The sequence below is a fragment of the Bubalus bubalis genome, chromosome 24, assembly GCF_019923935.1.
Source record: "Bubalus bubalis isolate 160015118507 breed Murrah chromosome 24, NDDB_SH_1, whole genome shotgun sequence".
Taxonomy (NCBI): domain Eukaryota; kingdom Metazoa; phylum Chordata; class Mammalia; order Artiodactyla; family Bovidae; genus Bubalus; species Bubalus bubalis.
In genome coordinates this window covers 40887616-40901790 of record NC_059180.1, presented here as the reverse complement: position 1 = coordinate 40901790, position 14175 = coordinate 40887616, and the positions used below count along the sequence as shown (strand labels likewise).

The 14175-nt window shown below is 53.0% G+C and overlaps 1 protein-coding gene across 2 annotated transcripts; it reads left to right on the top strand.

Moving 5' to 3' along the window:
* Positions 1-215: 215 nt before the first annotated feature.
* JPT2 (Jupiter microtubule associated homolog 2) lies at positions 216-12812 on the top strand. 2 transcript variants are annotated; one of them, XM_044935943.1, is made up of 6 exons: positions 216-372; positions 2911-3050; positions 7241-7383; positions 9442-9487; positions 10290-10439; positions 10928-12812. In XM_044935943.1, the coding sequence occupies exons 1-6, from the start codon at positions 329-331 to the stop codon at positions 11026-11028; spliced, it is 624 nt and encodes a 207-aa protein (XP_044791878.1). In that variant the 5' UTR covers positions 216-328; the 3' UTR covers positions 11029-12812. The 2 variants fall into 2 exon arrangements, with proteins under 2 accessions (XP_044791878.1, XP_006076941.1); XM_006076879.3 differs by having other exon boundaries at positions 10290-12812.
* Positions 12813-14175: the final 1363 nt, after the last annotated feature.

Genomic DNA, 14175 nt, shown 5'->3' with positions numbered 1-14175 from the left:
CGGGTGCTGCGGGGAGTTTTGGCAAGGTGCCCGGATAGCGTCCGACCCCGCCCACCTCAGGGAGCGGGAGGACCAGCCCCTTCGGCTTGCTATCCAACGGCGACGTCCGGTCCCGTGAGCGACATCTACTTTCACCAATCATCTGCGTGTCTGGCGTGGGTCTCAGCAAGCCTTCGTCTCATGAGGCGGAGCTCGACACCGCGATAGGCTGCCGCTGCTTGACTGACGTCGGCGACTCCCAATAGGGACGAGCGGGCGGGTCTTTGACCGCGCGGGGCCGGGCGGGAAGGACGGCGCGGCGGACTAGTGGCTCGGAGCGGCGGGCGACATGTTCCGGGCACCGGACAGCGAGGGCGGCCGGGCCGGCCCCAGGTGCGGCGCGGGTGTGGGCACGGTCATATGGGGGGCGTGCGGGCGGCGGGGCTGCCGCGGTGAGCTCACAGAGCCGGGCCCTCCGCGGCCGGTTGAGGGAGGTGGGCGCGGCCGCGGGAGGCCTGAGGTGCGCCTCTCCGCACCCCGGTCTCAGCACGCGCCGCTTCCTGGGCGGGCGCGCCGCAGACACTGGCAGAGCGGTCTGCAGCGGCGGGGCGGGCGTGGCGGCGCGGCCGGGACCCCGGCGCCCTGTGGCGTGTGTGCGAGCGGACGGCCCTCAGGGCGAAGTCCCTTCATGGGAGCCCGCAGCTCGGGATTCAGGCGGCGCCCTCTTCCCAGAATCCCGCAGTCGGGGAGCCAGGCGACACCCTCGCCTCTAACCTCGGAGCCAGGGGGTGCCCTCCCCGCTAACCCTGAAGCCAGGGTACGCCCTCGCCTCTAACCCCGCAGCCCGAACCCAGGAGTCGCCCTCCCCCAGTTTACTGACCAGGAAACAGGCAGGACAGCGAGTGACAGAGCAGACCGACTGGGCTTAAACGATCAGAACACACAGCGCGCGCTGGCTCGCTTTCTGGCTTGGGGAGCACTGGGTACTGGGAGTCACGTAGAGTTGCCCGGGCTGGAGGTGTCCTGCCGTCGAGGGAGCCGGCCGCGAGGTTGAGCTGGTTCTTCCGATGCCTGAAAGTTTCCTATGCTGTGAGCCCTTTCTGTGGCCCGGCCGGGCAATAAGAGCAGAGGAGTGTGGCGTTTGTGGAGGTAAACAGTACATAGAATGAAAGGATTGTTTCAACTGCTAAAATCCCTGCAAATTTGAGGGAGTCAGGTCAGTATTCAGTAGTACTCCTGGCCAACTCGTCAGTCATTAGCCCCTGTAACGGTGACCACTCATCCCTCCTGTCTGGGTCTGTGCTGATACGGGACCGGAAGTTTATCCTGGAGTGCTCATATTGAGTCAAGTTTCTGGCCCTGAAAACCGCTGTTCGGCACCCGCACCAGCTGGCCGAGGGCTGCCTCCCAGCACTTTCTCAGTTGTGTGCACTAAGGACACTCTGTCTTTGTTTACACGGCCTGGCACTGGGTGCCCTGCAAACACTGGTGCAGTTAGCGAGGACGCGCCACAAGGACCACTGCCCCTGGGCTGGCTTCCGAGCTGTGGGACACAGTGCAGAGCGGCTGCTCTCAACTGATACCTCACTTCTCTGGAGTGTTAGTTTTTTTGAGAAGATGAGGGGAAAGTTCTTCCTTGTAGGATGCTGGAGAAGGAAAAGCCATCTTCTTAACTGGGTAATTAATTGGGAGCCTCTGCTTGGGGTGGGGCTTCCCAGGTGGTGCTAGTGGTAAAGAACCTGCCTGCCAATGCAGGAGACGCAAGAGAAGCAGGTTTGATCCCTGGGTCTGGATAGATTCCCCTGGAGGAGGGCATAGCCACCCGCTCCACTATTGCCCAGAGAATCCTATGGTCAGAGGAGCCTGGTGGGTTACAGTCCATGGGGGTGCAGAGTCAGACACGACTGAGCCACTAAGCATGCGTGCTTGGGATCCGTTAGCAGCTGCGGATCTTGAGGCTATGTTAAAGGAAGGGAATCAAGTGGTGGCTGTTAAGAGGACTAGGTCAGATTTCTGTCTTAAAGCCCTGCTTTTGTTTTCTTGCTAAGGGATTATCTGGTGTTAAAGGGATTTTAAAAGCGTCATGCTTCAGCCATTGTTAACCTGAGGTCTTTTAAGCTGTAGGGTGTTTATTTGTAAAGAACTTAATCCAAGTCTGTATTGCAGCTTGACTCTGAACCACCGGTCCCCAGTAGCTTTTATGGGACATGGGGATAGGCTGTTGAGGGGGCGGGTGGTGGGGGCAGGCCTTAACGAGCATGGGCCCCTCCAGGCAAGCGTCAGTGTTATGGTCCCTGCCTCTGCTGTGGTCTGCTTGCACTGTGTTGTCACATGCCCAGCACTGCTGCTGCTGCTAAGTTGCTTCAGTCGTGTTCAACTCTGTGCGACCCCATAGACGGCAGCCCACTAGGCTCCTCTGTCCCTGGGAGTCTCCAGGCAAGAATACTGGAGTGGGTTGTCATTTCCTTTTCCAATGCATGAAAGTGAAAAAAGTGAAAGTGAAATCGCTCAGTTGTGCCCGACTCTTAGTGACCCCATGGACTGCAGCCTTCCAGGCTCCTCCGTCCATGGGATTTTCCAGGCAAGAGTACTGGAGTGCGGTGCCATTGCCTTCTCTGGCCCAGCACTGCTGTCTGCTAATTAAAATGACAGTGAAACTCTACTGAACTGGCTCCATTTGCTTGTTTCAGGAAAACGTTTAATTTTACTGATGAGAGGTCCCAGCAGTAACTTGAGAGCCTGCACACCTCTGGAGGTCTTGGCAGAACCAAGTTGTGCCGAGAGAACCTTTATGGGAACTCATGGGCAGGTGGGGAGGTTTGCTGGCTGTCTGTGAGCGCATCGTGCCCCTCCACAGACGTCTGCCTCAGCCCCTGGACGGTGGTGCCCGGGCCAGCCACCATCGGTCCCTCACAGCCTCTCTGCTTGCAGGGCTGCAAAGCCTCCGGGAGGAGAGCCAGGCGATCGTCCAGAGGAAGCCGCGCCTCCCCGCAGGCCGGACAGGATGGCTTCTAATATTTTTGGACCAACCGAAGAACCTCAGAACATACCCAAGAGGACCAACCCCCCCGGTACGGGCCTGTGACTCTTTAATCCTCTGGCCTCTACCTGCTCTCTTTTATGCTGCTCTTTTGATTAAAAAAAAAATCTCTCTCTCTTTGTATCAGTCCTTTCAAATGCTTTCTGGTGTGGCATATCCCCTGCCGTCAGTCCTGGAGAGGAAGGGAAGTTTGATCCTGACTTAAGCTCTGTGTCCTCCAGGTCGTTCTGGACTTGCTCCTCACCTGTGAGCAGATCGTGGCCCTGTGCAGGCGCCGAGGCAGGCACACAGGCACGTGCTGGGGCTCTGCTCCCCACTGGGGAGGCTCCCCGCATCGGCTGGTGGACTCCCTTCAGGTTCTTGAACTTGCCTGCAAGCTGTGTGTTCAGAGTATTTTTAATCAGATTGTGAGCAGGATTGAAACTAAATAAAAAGGACGGCTCAGTCTGGCGTGCAGCCCTGCGGCTTCTCAGTCCTTACGCACCCTTTAGTGGCTCCAGTGGGAGCAATCTCAGAAGAGCCTTTCTCTTGGCTAATGGATGGTCCCGCTACCGTGTGTGAGTGACCACACAGTGGTAGTTACCTGAGAGGCCTTCCCCATCTGTGTCCACACGGGAAAAGCAAGGTTTGTACCATCCTTAAAGGTCTGAGAGATGCAACACAGAAGTAAGTGTTTCAGACAAATGATGAAGTCAAACAGAACCAGAGCTGGGACTGCTCCCTTCCCTGTCCTGATGCTGGGTACAAATATCGCTTCACAGACCTGGAGCAACAAAAGCAATGGATGCAAAAGCTGGATTTTCGTGTGGTTTTCAGTGGTCAGGTGGGGTGGAGGTTTGCAGTATCTTTGGATTTAGTTATGGCAGAGAAACAGGTGGTTTAGTTGGGTGTTTTTTTTTTAATTTTTGGCTATGCTGAGTCTTTGTTGCTGCACGTGGCTTCTGGTTGCAGAGCACAGGCTCGAGGGCGCGTGGGCCTCAGTAGTTGTGGCTCCCAGGTTCTGGAGCAGCGGCTCAGTAGCTGTGGGGCATGGGCTTAGTTGTTCTGCAGCATCATCCCAAACCCTCCGGACCAGGGACTGAACCCGTGTCTCCTGCATTGGCAGGTGGATTCTTATCCACTACACCACTAGGGAAGCCCAAGAAGCAGGTGGTTCTTACTAACATTCTCATGCACCCAGTTGATGGGTGCAGAGCCCGAGTGCTCAGCCCTGCGCTTCCTTTGTACCAACCATGTGCTGTGGCAGGTAGACTCAAACGCGGTCGCCTAGGGGTGGGCACGCTGGCTGCCGGGGCGTAGCACCGTGGCGTCTGCAGCTGTCTCTGGGGCTTCGGGTTCTCTAGGAAGTATGCCACATGGGGTGGTTCTGCTTTGCCAGGCTCTTGAAAATCTATGACCCCTTGGCAGCCTGGCTTCCTACCCAACTAGAGAGTTAGAAAACCAAAGTGTAACAACAGCTTGGGGGCACCCTGTGCTGAAACCTCTGCTCCGCGCGGTCCTGTTGTTTTGGGTTTGTTCTCTGTCCTGCCAGGGGCTCTGAGATGAGAGCTGAGCAGTTAACAAATGCTGGAATACCCCCCGCCTCCCATCACCCAGAAGCGCATTTTAACTGGTGACTGAATTAACATGGAGAAACACTTTTTAAAAAGGAAGGCAGGAAGGAGCGAGGGGAGAAAATCACCCGTGATGAAGTCTCACCGGCAGCTGAGAAGGGAACCTGCAGGTGCATCCCTCCCGGCAGACTCACCCCGTGGACTCTGGGGAGGTCCCCCGCTGCCCGCCGACCAAGCGCGTGCGGAGCAGGGGCCTCACCCCCGGCCGTCCCTGGATGTGGACCCGGGCTGCTTGGTACCGTGTGTCACCTGCTCTCCTGGTTTAGACCTGAAGGTGGGGATGGATGTGGGCAGGCTGTTTGGTGTTTGTGGGGCCTGTGCAGGGTGCTGGCTGTCTCCACAGCCTGGGGAGATACGTGATCCCCTCTGCGGGGGAGCTGTGGCTCAAGTCCACCGGCCAGTCTGGGCCTCAGCTCCCTGGCAGCAGAACTCACCGTTGGATACAGGTTTTCCTGACTCCGGCTTACCTCCAAATTCTCCAAGTGGGGCTGACTTCCTGAAACGGCATCGCCGGGTCAGTATAAAATGCTGGTGCTTCTTCACCTGGTCTTCAGACATGTCCTCCAGGGCATCAGCAACGCCCACTTCCCACACTCCACCAGCACAGGGTCGTGTCTCCTGAGATTTGGGTCTCTAAAAAGTGTATCTTGGATTCATTTTTCTCTCGTTACGAGTGAGTTGAGCATCTTTTCCACCTTGAAAGCGGAATTCATCTTTCAGGTAAAGTGTTGAGTAGTAGACGCACAGTGTGATTACTTTTCATAAAGTTCAAAACAGAACCATGGTGTTTTTCGAGCGTGTACTGACGAAGGTGAAGGGGAGGGAACCTCCGGTCAGACTGACTCACGCTCACCTGTGATCATTGCTGGAATGTTTGCTTTGTTTGTGTCTCAGGAATTTCTCTGTGTCGTGTTTCACAGTTTTTAAAATGTCTTTAAATGAGAGTGCTTTTAGCCAAAACCTTCAGATTGAGTTGCTTTTATTTTTGTCTCGCATTTTAAAATAAGCATAACACTCATCTTAGAATTTACTTAAGCGTGACCAGCAACAGCTCAGTAACAGGCACTCGGGGGTGGCCTTGGGCAGCAGCTTTTCTGCACTTTTTGGCCTGGATCTTTTTGCTGACGACACCCAGTAACAGCAGCGTGTCTGGGAGCTTCCTCTCTGGGCCCTCCTCCGCCCAGCCCCTGTGTGCTGACTCCAGCCAGGTGCTGTCCTACAGTTGGTAGTGGCTGAGCAGGACCCAGCCCAGGGGCTGCGGGAACCTGGGCGGCTGTGGCTGGGACTGGAAGGCTTGCGATCAGCCTGATGTGACATGGATGTGTGCCTTTTCCCGCAGTCAGACCCACCTGTTCTCTAAGCTTCTCCCACCCCAGAAAGGGTTCTCGTCCTGGGTTCTGTCCTCAGAGTTCTGCTGCTCGCCCGTCCTGTTGGTGTGCGTCATTACAGCCAAGAAGTGACTGGAAATTTTAACTTCTTGGAGGCAGTCAACAAAGATCACTGCTGTAAAAATGAGCACATTTAGAATCCTAAGCTCCCACACCACCGCTGCCACCCCAGTTGGGGGGGCGGAGTAATGGAGTACCAGTGCCCTTTATCAGATCTAGCTCTTTAAGGACACCATTCTGCCTGCAGCATGGAAGCCATGTGCTGTCCACACTGTCTTGCGCTGTTTCACTGAGGAGTGTGTCCAGCATTGTGTGAGCATTGTCCACACACGAGCTGCAGTGAATCTCGACTCCTCTCTCAGCGCCTTGAGGCGGGAGGGGCCTTTATTACCACCACTCTGAGGGTGAGGAACGGGCACAGAGGGGCTGGGTAACTCGTGTCTGGTCTCAGCTGCGTGTGGAATGCGCCTTCTTTCTCCTGTGAGATTGTAAATCTTAGCTTGGCACTCGGTGGAAGGGAGGCGCTGGTGTTTGCTGATTGCAGGGGTGACTGGCCAGAGCCATGTGCTAGAGTCTTTCTTTTAATGTCAGCATCTACGTTCCATGTCTGTGCCTCAGCCATCAGCTTATAAGAACTAACATCCGAGATGCATATTTTCAAAGTAGCTCATCAAATCGTTTCTGTTCGTCAGCAAAGATGTTAAATGTCTGTAATTCACTGGCATATCTAATTGTCATTGGAAGTTCCAGCCAGATTGAGGTCAGGAGAATGACTGATAAATGTTTTCCAAATTGCAGGTTTGCCTTGAACAGGGCATGTTAATTCAGTTCTATCCATCTCACCTCAAAAGTTAGCAGCTGTTTGCCTTTAATGTATGAAAGAACTTTTCTGGGTTTAATGCAGAAGATTCTTGAGCAGAAAAATCTGAAAAGTTCAGGGTTAAGGACACTCTAGAGGAGAAAATGCTGTTTTAGACCACCTGCCCGTCTTGCCCTTCGCAGCCAGCCCAGTGCAGTTCAGGTCCAGTGATGAAGGCCCAGCTGACCCCAAGAAGGGGCTGGGTGTGATGTGGGTCTTTCAGGATCCCTCATCAACCCAGTCACCTCACCCTCAGCCTGAACTCAGGACTGGTTGCCGTGAGGGGAGGTCTCTGAAGTGACCAGCGTGGAGGGGTTGGGTGGGTGTTCCGGGCCGCTCACCACTCTGCTTGTTTCTGCAGGGGGAAAAGGAAGTGGTATATTTGACGAATCAGGACCTATGCAGACTCGACCGCGTCTGAACCCACCGGGGGGCAAGACCAGTGACATTTTCGGGTCCCCCGTTGCTGCTGCCTCACCCACGGCGCACCCAAACAAGCCCAAGGTACGAACTGCGCTCAGAGAGCAGACCTAAGGGTGAGAAAGGCAGAGCTGGTGCCAGGCACTTGGCTAAAACAGTTCCGAACAGGTATAGCGTGCCTTAGGAGGAGACAAGGCAGGTGACGTTGCTTTTCCTGGCTGCGGCCATTAGTCATCGGGGCTGCCCTGAGTCATCGGGGAGTGTGCTCCAGCCTCGTGATGACGAGCCCTGGGGGTCCCTGGTGGCAGGGGCGGCCGACTGCAGGCAGGCCACCACTCTTCTCTGCGCGCCACGAAGAGCTGCTGAGGATACTGATAAAACTGAACTCAACACGGGGAGCTTACCTCTCGGCGACATTTCACTGTTGTCATCAGCCAGTAAGTAGAATAGATTCACCAGATGCTTAGAGTTTGTGGGTTCCCGCTACTATTTTTAAAAATCTAGTTTGTCCCCTTTGGAGAATGTCCATTTGGAAAACTGCTGACGGATAGAATCAGGCACTTAACTTAGCCAGTGTTTCTCCATGAACTGTATGTACCTCAGGATGACAGCTTCTGAGGGGAAGTTTCCTCATTCTAAAGTACTCCAACCCGTAAATGACGAGTGAATAACAGAATTCAGAAATGACCATTTTGCAAGCTTGTAATGAAGTTGTAGATCTAGGAAGCGATCATCAGTGGCTGCTTATACATCAGAAAACAGGACACCTCCAGAAATGATGGAGTTCATGCTAGAAATTCATCACGGGCCACCTTTGAATTCTTGTCAAAACAACCAAACTTGAATCTGACCAAACCTCCTATTAATTGATGACACAGGGATTCAATCAGAGTAACGCCGAATATAGGAAACAATGTGGATTCCTTTTCAAAGACTGATGGTTGCTGAATATGTAAAGAACCCCTACAGTTCAACAGCAAAAAGACAGACACATACCATACCCAGAGATGGGTAAAGGCAAGGGGGAGAGATGATATGGAAATCTGGGGTCGGCAGATGTGAACTATTTTATATAGGATGATTAAACAAGGTCCCAGGAAACTATACTCAATAACCTGTGAGGAACCGCAGTGAAAAAGCTTATAATGAAGAATGTATGGATGTATAATTGAATCACTCTGCCACATAGCAGAAATTAACACAGCATTGGAAATTAACTATACTTGAAAAAAATAAATTTTTAAAATTAAAAATTTCAGAACCAAAAAAGGGAGGGGGCAAAGGTAGACATTTCTCTAAAGAAGACATCCAAACAGTCAGTCAGCACATGATCGGTAGGGAGATGCAAATCAGAATCACAGAGAGAGACCACGTCACACGTACTGGGATGGCTGTTATCAAAAAGACAAAGTAAGGAATGGTGAGGACGTGGAGAAATTGGAACCCTCCTACACTGCTTTGGGGAATGCATAATGGTGGAGCCACTGTGAAAAACAGTTTGGCAGTTTCTGAAGAAGTTAAAACACAGAATTTTACTGTGTGAACCAGCAGTTTTAGGTATATAACCTCAGTTGTGAAAACAAAACAGATACTTGGGGAGACCTGTTTTAATGGCATTGTTTTCAGTGACCAAAGGGTGGATACAACCCAGCTGTCCCATCACCAGGTGACCGGGTGAGCCAGATGTGCTGCGCTGCGCACATGCTGGGGATCGCTCAGCCGCAGAGAGGAGCGGGGTTCTGACACACGGGTGGGCCGTCAGTGAGAGCGCGTGCTGAGGTTAAACTGGACCCTGCGTGAGACGTTTAAGGAGTCATTAATTTTTGCAGTTCAAAGAGCTGCATCTTGGAACATTTACGGATCAGTGAAATATGGAATTTGCTTTCGAATCAGCCCGTGAGGGGGTGGGGGCTGGAAGCTGGCAAGAGTGTGGCCAAGACCCGAGTGGAGGTGGGCTATGGAGCAGGGTTATCTGGGGGCTCACAGGACTCTTCCTGAGGCTTTGTTTCCGGTTAAAACTGTCCAAATAGACACTTTTTAAAGATAAAGTAGACCCAGGTCACCCGCACCTTTCTCCTTGTCCACGTGAGCAAGGCCGCAAGTATCCGAGCAGCGGATTGACCTGAGTTTGCCTCGTTGCAGGACCACGTGCTCCTGTGTGAGGGAGAGGACACGCCAGACCTCAGAGGTGAGCTCACTGTCCGTCCCTTCCCCAGGCTCAGCTCTGCGGGCGCTGCTGGTAGACCGGGAGGGGTCCCTGTGCCCCAGCCCACCTGCTGATGAAGACGGCAGAGTTGTGACCGTGGGCGGGTTTTGTGTAGGGAGGAGGCAGGGGAAATGGGCTCAGTTACTCAATGACAGCGTTCCCGCTGGCTTTTCTGCACCTCCTGTCCGTGCTGGTCAGTCTGGGCCTCAGGCCACAGCGTCCTCTTCTAGAAGCTGATCTTGTATAGTGAAGGGCAGAGGTCCAAAGCCTTCAATGAACTCTGACCAGAGGCTGCACTGGCAGCGGGGGGTGGGGGGGTGGGGGGCGGGGAATGCAGGGCTGCACGTTGCAGGGTGGCCTCCCCCAGGTCACCCCACGGTGGGCTGCCTGCTCGTGGGGCTGGGTGTCAGGCTCAGTCCCCAAGTGTCCCGACCTGACTGGATGCTAATTTCAGTTGATGAAGAGGTGGGAACGAGTTCAGTCAGGAAATCCAGGGAAACCTGCCTGGGCTCTCCACTTAGGATGAGCTCCTCGCCCTTCTCACTCACTCTGAGGTTTTCTTGTCAGACTTGAGGTGGTAGGGAGCAGCGCCGAGGCCAGCCAGCAGCGCGGAGACAACCCCTGGGGGTTCCCCCGAGGATGGCTCAGGGCCTTCCGTGCTGACCTGGCCTGACACCATGCCCGTGCCTGCTGCTCCAGGGCGCAGACTTTGGTTCGCGTGTGCAGCTTGCTTACCGGGTGGCGGGCAGCCACTGACGGGCCCTGTGCTGACTCTGTCCTGCAGCCAGTGCTTCACCCAGACAAGAGCCAGGCGAGCCTGGCGGCCCGAGAGAAGCAGCCCGCGTCCAGGAGCCTGCGCCTGCCGTCGACAGCCACGAACCCCGGCTGGGCCCCCGGCCTCGCTCCCACAACAAAGTCCTGAACCCGCCCGGAGGCAAGTCCAGCATCTCCTTCTACTAAGAGGCCTGCCGCGTCCCATAGCCAGACAAGAAACTCCAGAGATAGGATTTCAGATAGCGTAGTTCCTTTAGCCCACAGGAGAGGGTGGGGAGAGGGTCTCGGGTGGACACCTGAAGCTGCCGTCCAGTTCACAGTCTTATCGAGATGAAGACCCACCTTCTGGACTCCAAGGGAGAAGGCGGGGCCCTGGTGTGAGAGGAGCTCCCGGGTGGGCGGGAGGGGAGTGGAGCCAGACCAGGTGCCCCTAAGAAGTGGGGTCTCACGTCCGTGGTGTGTTGGCTAATTGGGTATCTAGGGATCACTAACACAGTAGCAGAGCTTAAAGCCTTTGAGAGAAAACCAAAACCACGGGTCCGCCACTACGGGACAGAGGAGCCACACCGGGAACTTGTTCGGCCCCAGTGTTTTTCACCTCCGTTCCAGAGATTTTCTTGAAACGTCTTGGTTGCTTTTCCTCAGCAGCTGTCAACAGAAAGCCAAAATGCTGTGTTCCGTCATACGCTTTATGGAGGGATTTTGCACCCTGCTTCTGCCCTCTCAAACCTCAGCCAGGTCTTACGTAGGAATCTGCTTTTTGTCCACGAGAGACTGGTTTAGACTCTTTACTTTACAGGCAGTCTTGCTTGTGAGTTACTCCTTTTTTCCTCATAAGCCTTAAGTCTGGGCCTTTACTCCTCACCAGTGGATTGCTCCCTTCACCAGCGACCCTTCCTGTCGGCAAAACCACTACCTTCTACAGGACTTTAAAACTACCCAGACGTATCCAGGCACTGGCGTTCTTTAAACTGTTCCTGTGTCCTCCTTAATGTTTCTGCTGACAGTGGGAAGAATAGATGCCTGAGAACCCTGGGTTCTTAGGTTTGGCTTCTTTGGTAATAGCTCAAGACCTGTTCTCAAGTGCCAGCTTTACTTCAGTAACTGTTGACTCTGGTCTGTTTCTGACGCCTTTCTAGAAAAAAGTCTGTCGCTCAGGTACACCAAAGAGGAAGGAGAGTTTTCTTAGGCCACCCTTTTAAAGCTTTGCAGAACCTCTGGGCCATATTCAGTTTCCAGACAAGACTTGGAGACCTTAGGCCAGGAGATTAAATAGTTTGGCAGTAAATTCTCAACTGGCTCATTCCATGGTATTTGCCAGCAAAGATACCAGACTGGCAAGAGTCGTGATGCTACCATCTGTCAGGGAAGTTTCTCCCATTGAGCCTTCAAAGGGCTACAGTGTCAGTGCCTGTACGCAGTCACGAGAGGCCAACAGTTGGGGTGGGGACTACTGGTGCGAGTGCCTACTAAGTCCATACAGGTGCTGGAAACGTCTTCATCACTACAGTGTGGCCACGCTCGTAGTGGCCTGAACACTCCAGTGCCTGTGGGAGCTCCCTGCCAGGCTCCACACCCTCCATCGGTGCTGGGGGTCCGCACGGTGCTTGCCAACCAAAGACCCGCTCCTGTCCACCTGCTGACTTTGGAGCTGAGAAACTCTCATTCCATATGATTCTCTCAAGCACCTCCTGTCTCCCTCTAGCCTTCAAGTGGTCGTTTATAAGAAAGTTGTCTGGAATTCAGAGCATTTTTTTTCCCCATTAAAAACTGACATAACTGGTGATTAGCTTTTAAGCTCAAACTCACTGACTTACACAAGTTACGATGAGATGTTCCAAAAGTAGATGTGAACTATTTATAACTGTTTTGTTGTGTTCTTTAACATACAAGAAAACAATTTGTGAATTCCACATTGGATGGCCAAGAAGACCCTGACACGCTGCTGGCCCTCGGGGCTTCAGCCTTACCGTCAGCCACACGAGGGGAAGAGCTTTCTAAATCCGTCCCCTCTCAGGGACTTTAGGGCAGAGCTGGGAACCGAGCCGGGCAGGCTGGGGAAGGAGATCACCACCAGGGCAGAGCCCAATGCAGCAGGACCGTGTCGCCTTACTCTCGTCCCCAGCTTCCCTCTTCCTTTCCCTCCTTGGGGCTGTGGGCCTGGGTTGAGGGAGCTGGGATGGTCTGGTCATGGGAGAAGCCGCAGAAAAATTTGCTCCTTTGAATCTGATGGGGGAGGCCATTTGTATTTAGAAAACGCTGTGTACATTGGGGATTGCCTGTGTTTGGGAGGTTCATTCACTCTCTGCATCCTTTTCTCAGCCTCCAAGCTACATTGAGAAATTACTGGTCTGTGTTTTTATTAAGCCTTATAACAGTTTTTACATGCATTTGGTGCCAACTTTTTTGTAAAGCTGTCATTGGAAACAACAAACCTGTGCTCACATCACAATGTAACCTTGAGAGGAGCCTGTTTTTTTACAAGGCAGGAGTGGGTGTAGCTGTTGAATTAAACTTAGCAATCATGTCCTCATGCCTGTTGGTCCTGTGCACAGTGTGTGTGTGTCCACGCGAGGGTGGGCGGCTGGGCAGGCGGTCCTGTGTGCTCACGTGTTCCCTTTGCATCCATTTTCCAGAGCTTGAACTCTGCTCCTTTCCTCACAGCTCTTCATTGGTTGAAGGGGTTTGCCTTTTTATTTATTTATTTTTTAAGCCAGAAGATGCCCAAATTAATCTTCTGAAAGTTTATGGATTCAGGGTTTTTTCATTTGAAAACCAAAAACTTAGCTTCTAAAAGAATGGATGGGAATGTGGCAGTGTTCTTTTTAGTTTCTGTAAATTGAAGGTAATGATTCTTTTTTCTCTTAACACCACTCAGTTCCCTGCAGAACTTGCCTCTGAGTTGACTTTGAAACTGCCCTGAAGCCTGGCCATGAATAGATGAAAGTGGAGTCGCTCAGTCGTGTCCGACTCTTTGCGACCCCATGGACTGTAGCCTACCAGGCTCCTCTGTCCATGAGATTTTCCAGGCCAGAGTACTGGGGTGGGCTGCCATTTCCTTCTCCAGGGGATCTTCCCGACCCAGGCATCGAACCCGGGTCTCCAGCATTGTAGACAGACGCTTTACCCATCTGAGCCACCAGGGAATTCATGAATAAAGTGCTGAGCTATTAGAATCTGCCTGTAGATTCGCGTCCTATAGAAAAAGCATAGATTGTTTTTCCTTTCTATATATTAGCCATTTTCATATGTCCTGCAAGCACACTTGATATCCTTACGTGCATTAAGTGGACTGGGGGAAATGGAGCTACTTAGCCTGCCTGGAAAGCCCCCTAGAAGCGTCACCCTGTTCTGCCCACTACCAGGACAGCACTCGAGAGAGAAACCTGACATAGGTGAGCTGGCACTGTCTTCACTTGTTCATCTGAAGATGTTTCTGAGAGTCAGCGTGTGCTCCCGGGACGGGTGGGGCAGCGGCACCACTTGCAGCAGCTGCTGCAGCCGCGGCCAAGCACTGAGGTCTCAGCCTCAGTGACTTGTCGCAGCCTGTTTGTCTCCAGAGGCCAGGCAGTGGCTGAGTCAGAGGACCAGGGAGGCTCCCCTACGTTATGGGGCAGAAATGAAAACACCTAAGGGCTCCCTCTTCAGTTCTGTGCCTTGTCTAGAAACACACTGGCTCTTCTGACAGTGAAACTTGTTCTAACACCTTTGTGAGTCGAACCCTGCAAGGATGTGTCTCCTCCCAGGTTATCCTGTTCATTTCTTCTGAACTTTTGTTATGTTCTTAATCCTTAGCATTCTTGGAGCTCAGGAATGAAGTTTCGTGTTATATGTGTGACTACAAAGTACAACATTTGGGATGAATACTTAGAAATTAAAGTAGAACTTTTGAAACC

Excerpts from the sequence above, each read along its gene's own strand:
- JPT2 (XM_044935943.1), top strand. The coding sequence starts at position 329 with ATGTTCCGGGCACCGGACAGCGAGGGCGGCCGGGCCGGCCCCAG. Across the intron at positions 3,051-7,240 it reads CAAGAGGACCAACCCCCCCG|GGGGAAAAGGAAGTGGTATA; the intron begins GTACGGGCCTGT and ends TTGTTTCTGCAG. Across the intron at positions 7,384-9,441 it reads CGCACCCAAACAAGCCCAAG|GACCACGTGCTCCTGTGTGA; the intron begins GTACGAACTGCG and ends GCCTCGTTGCAG.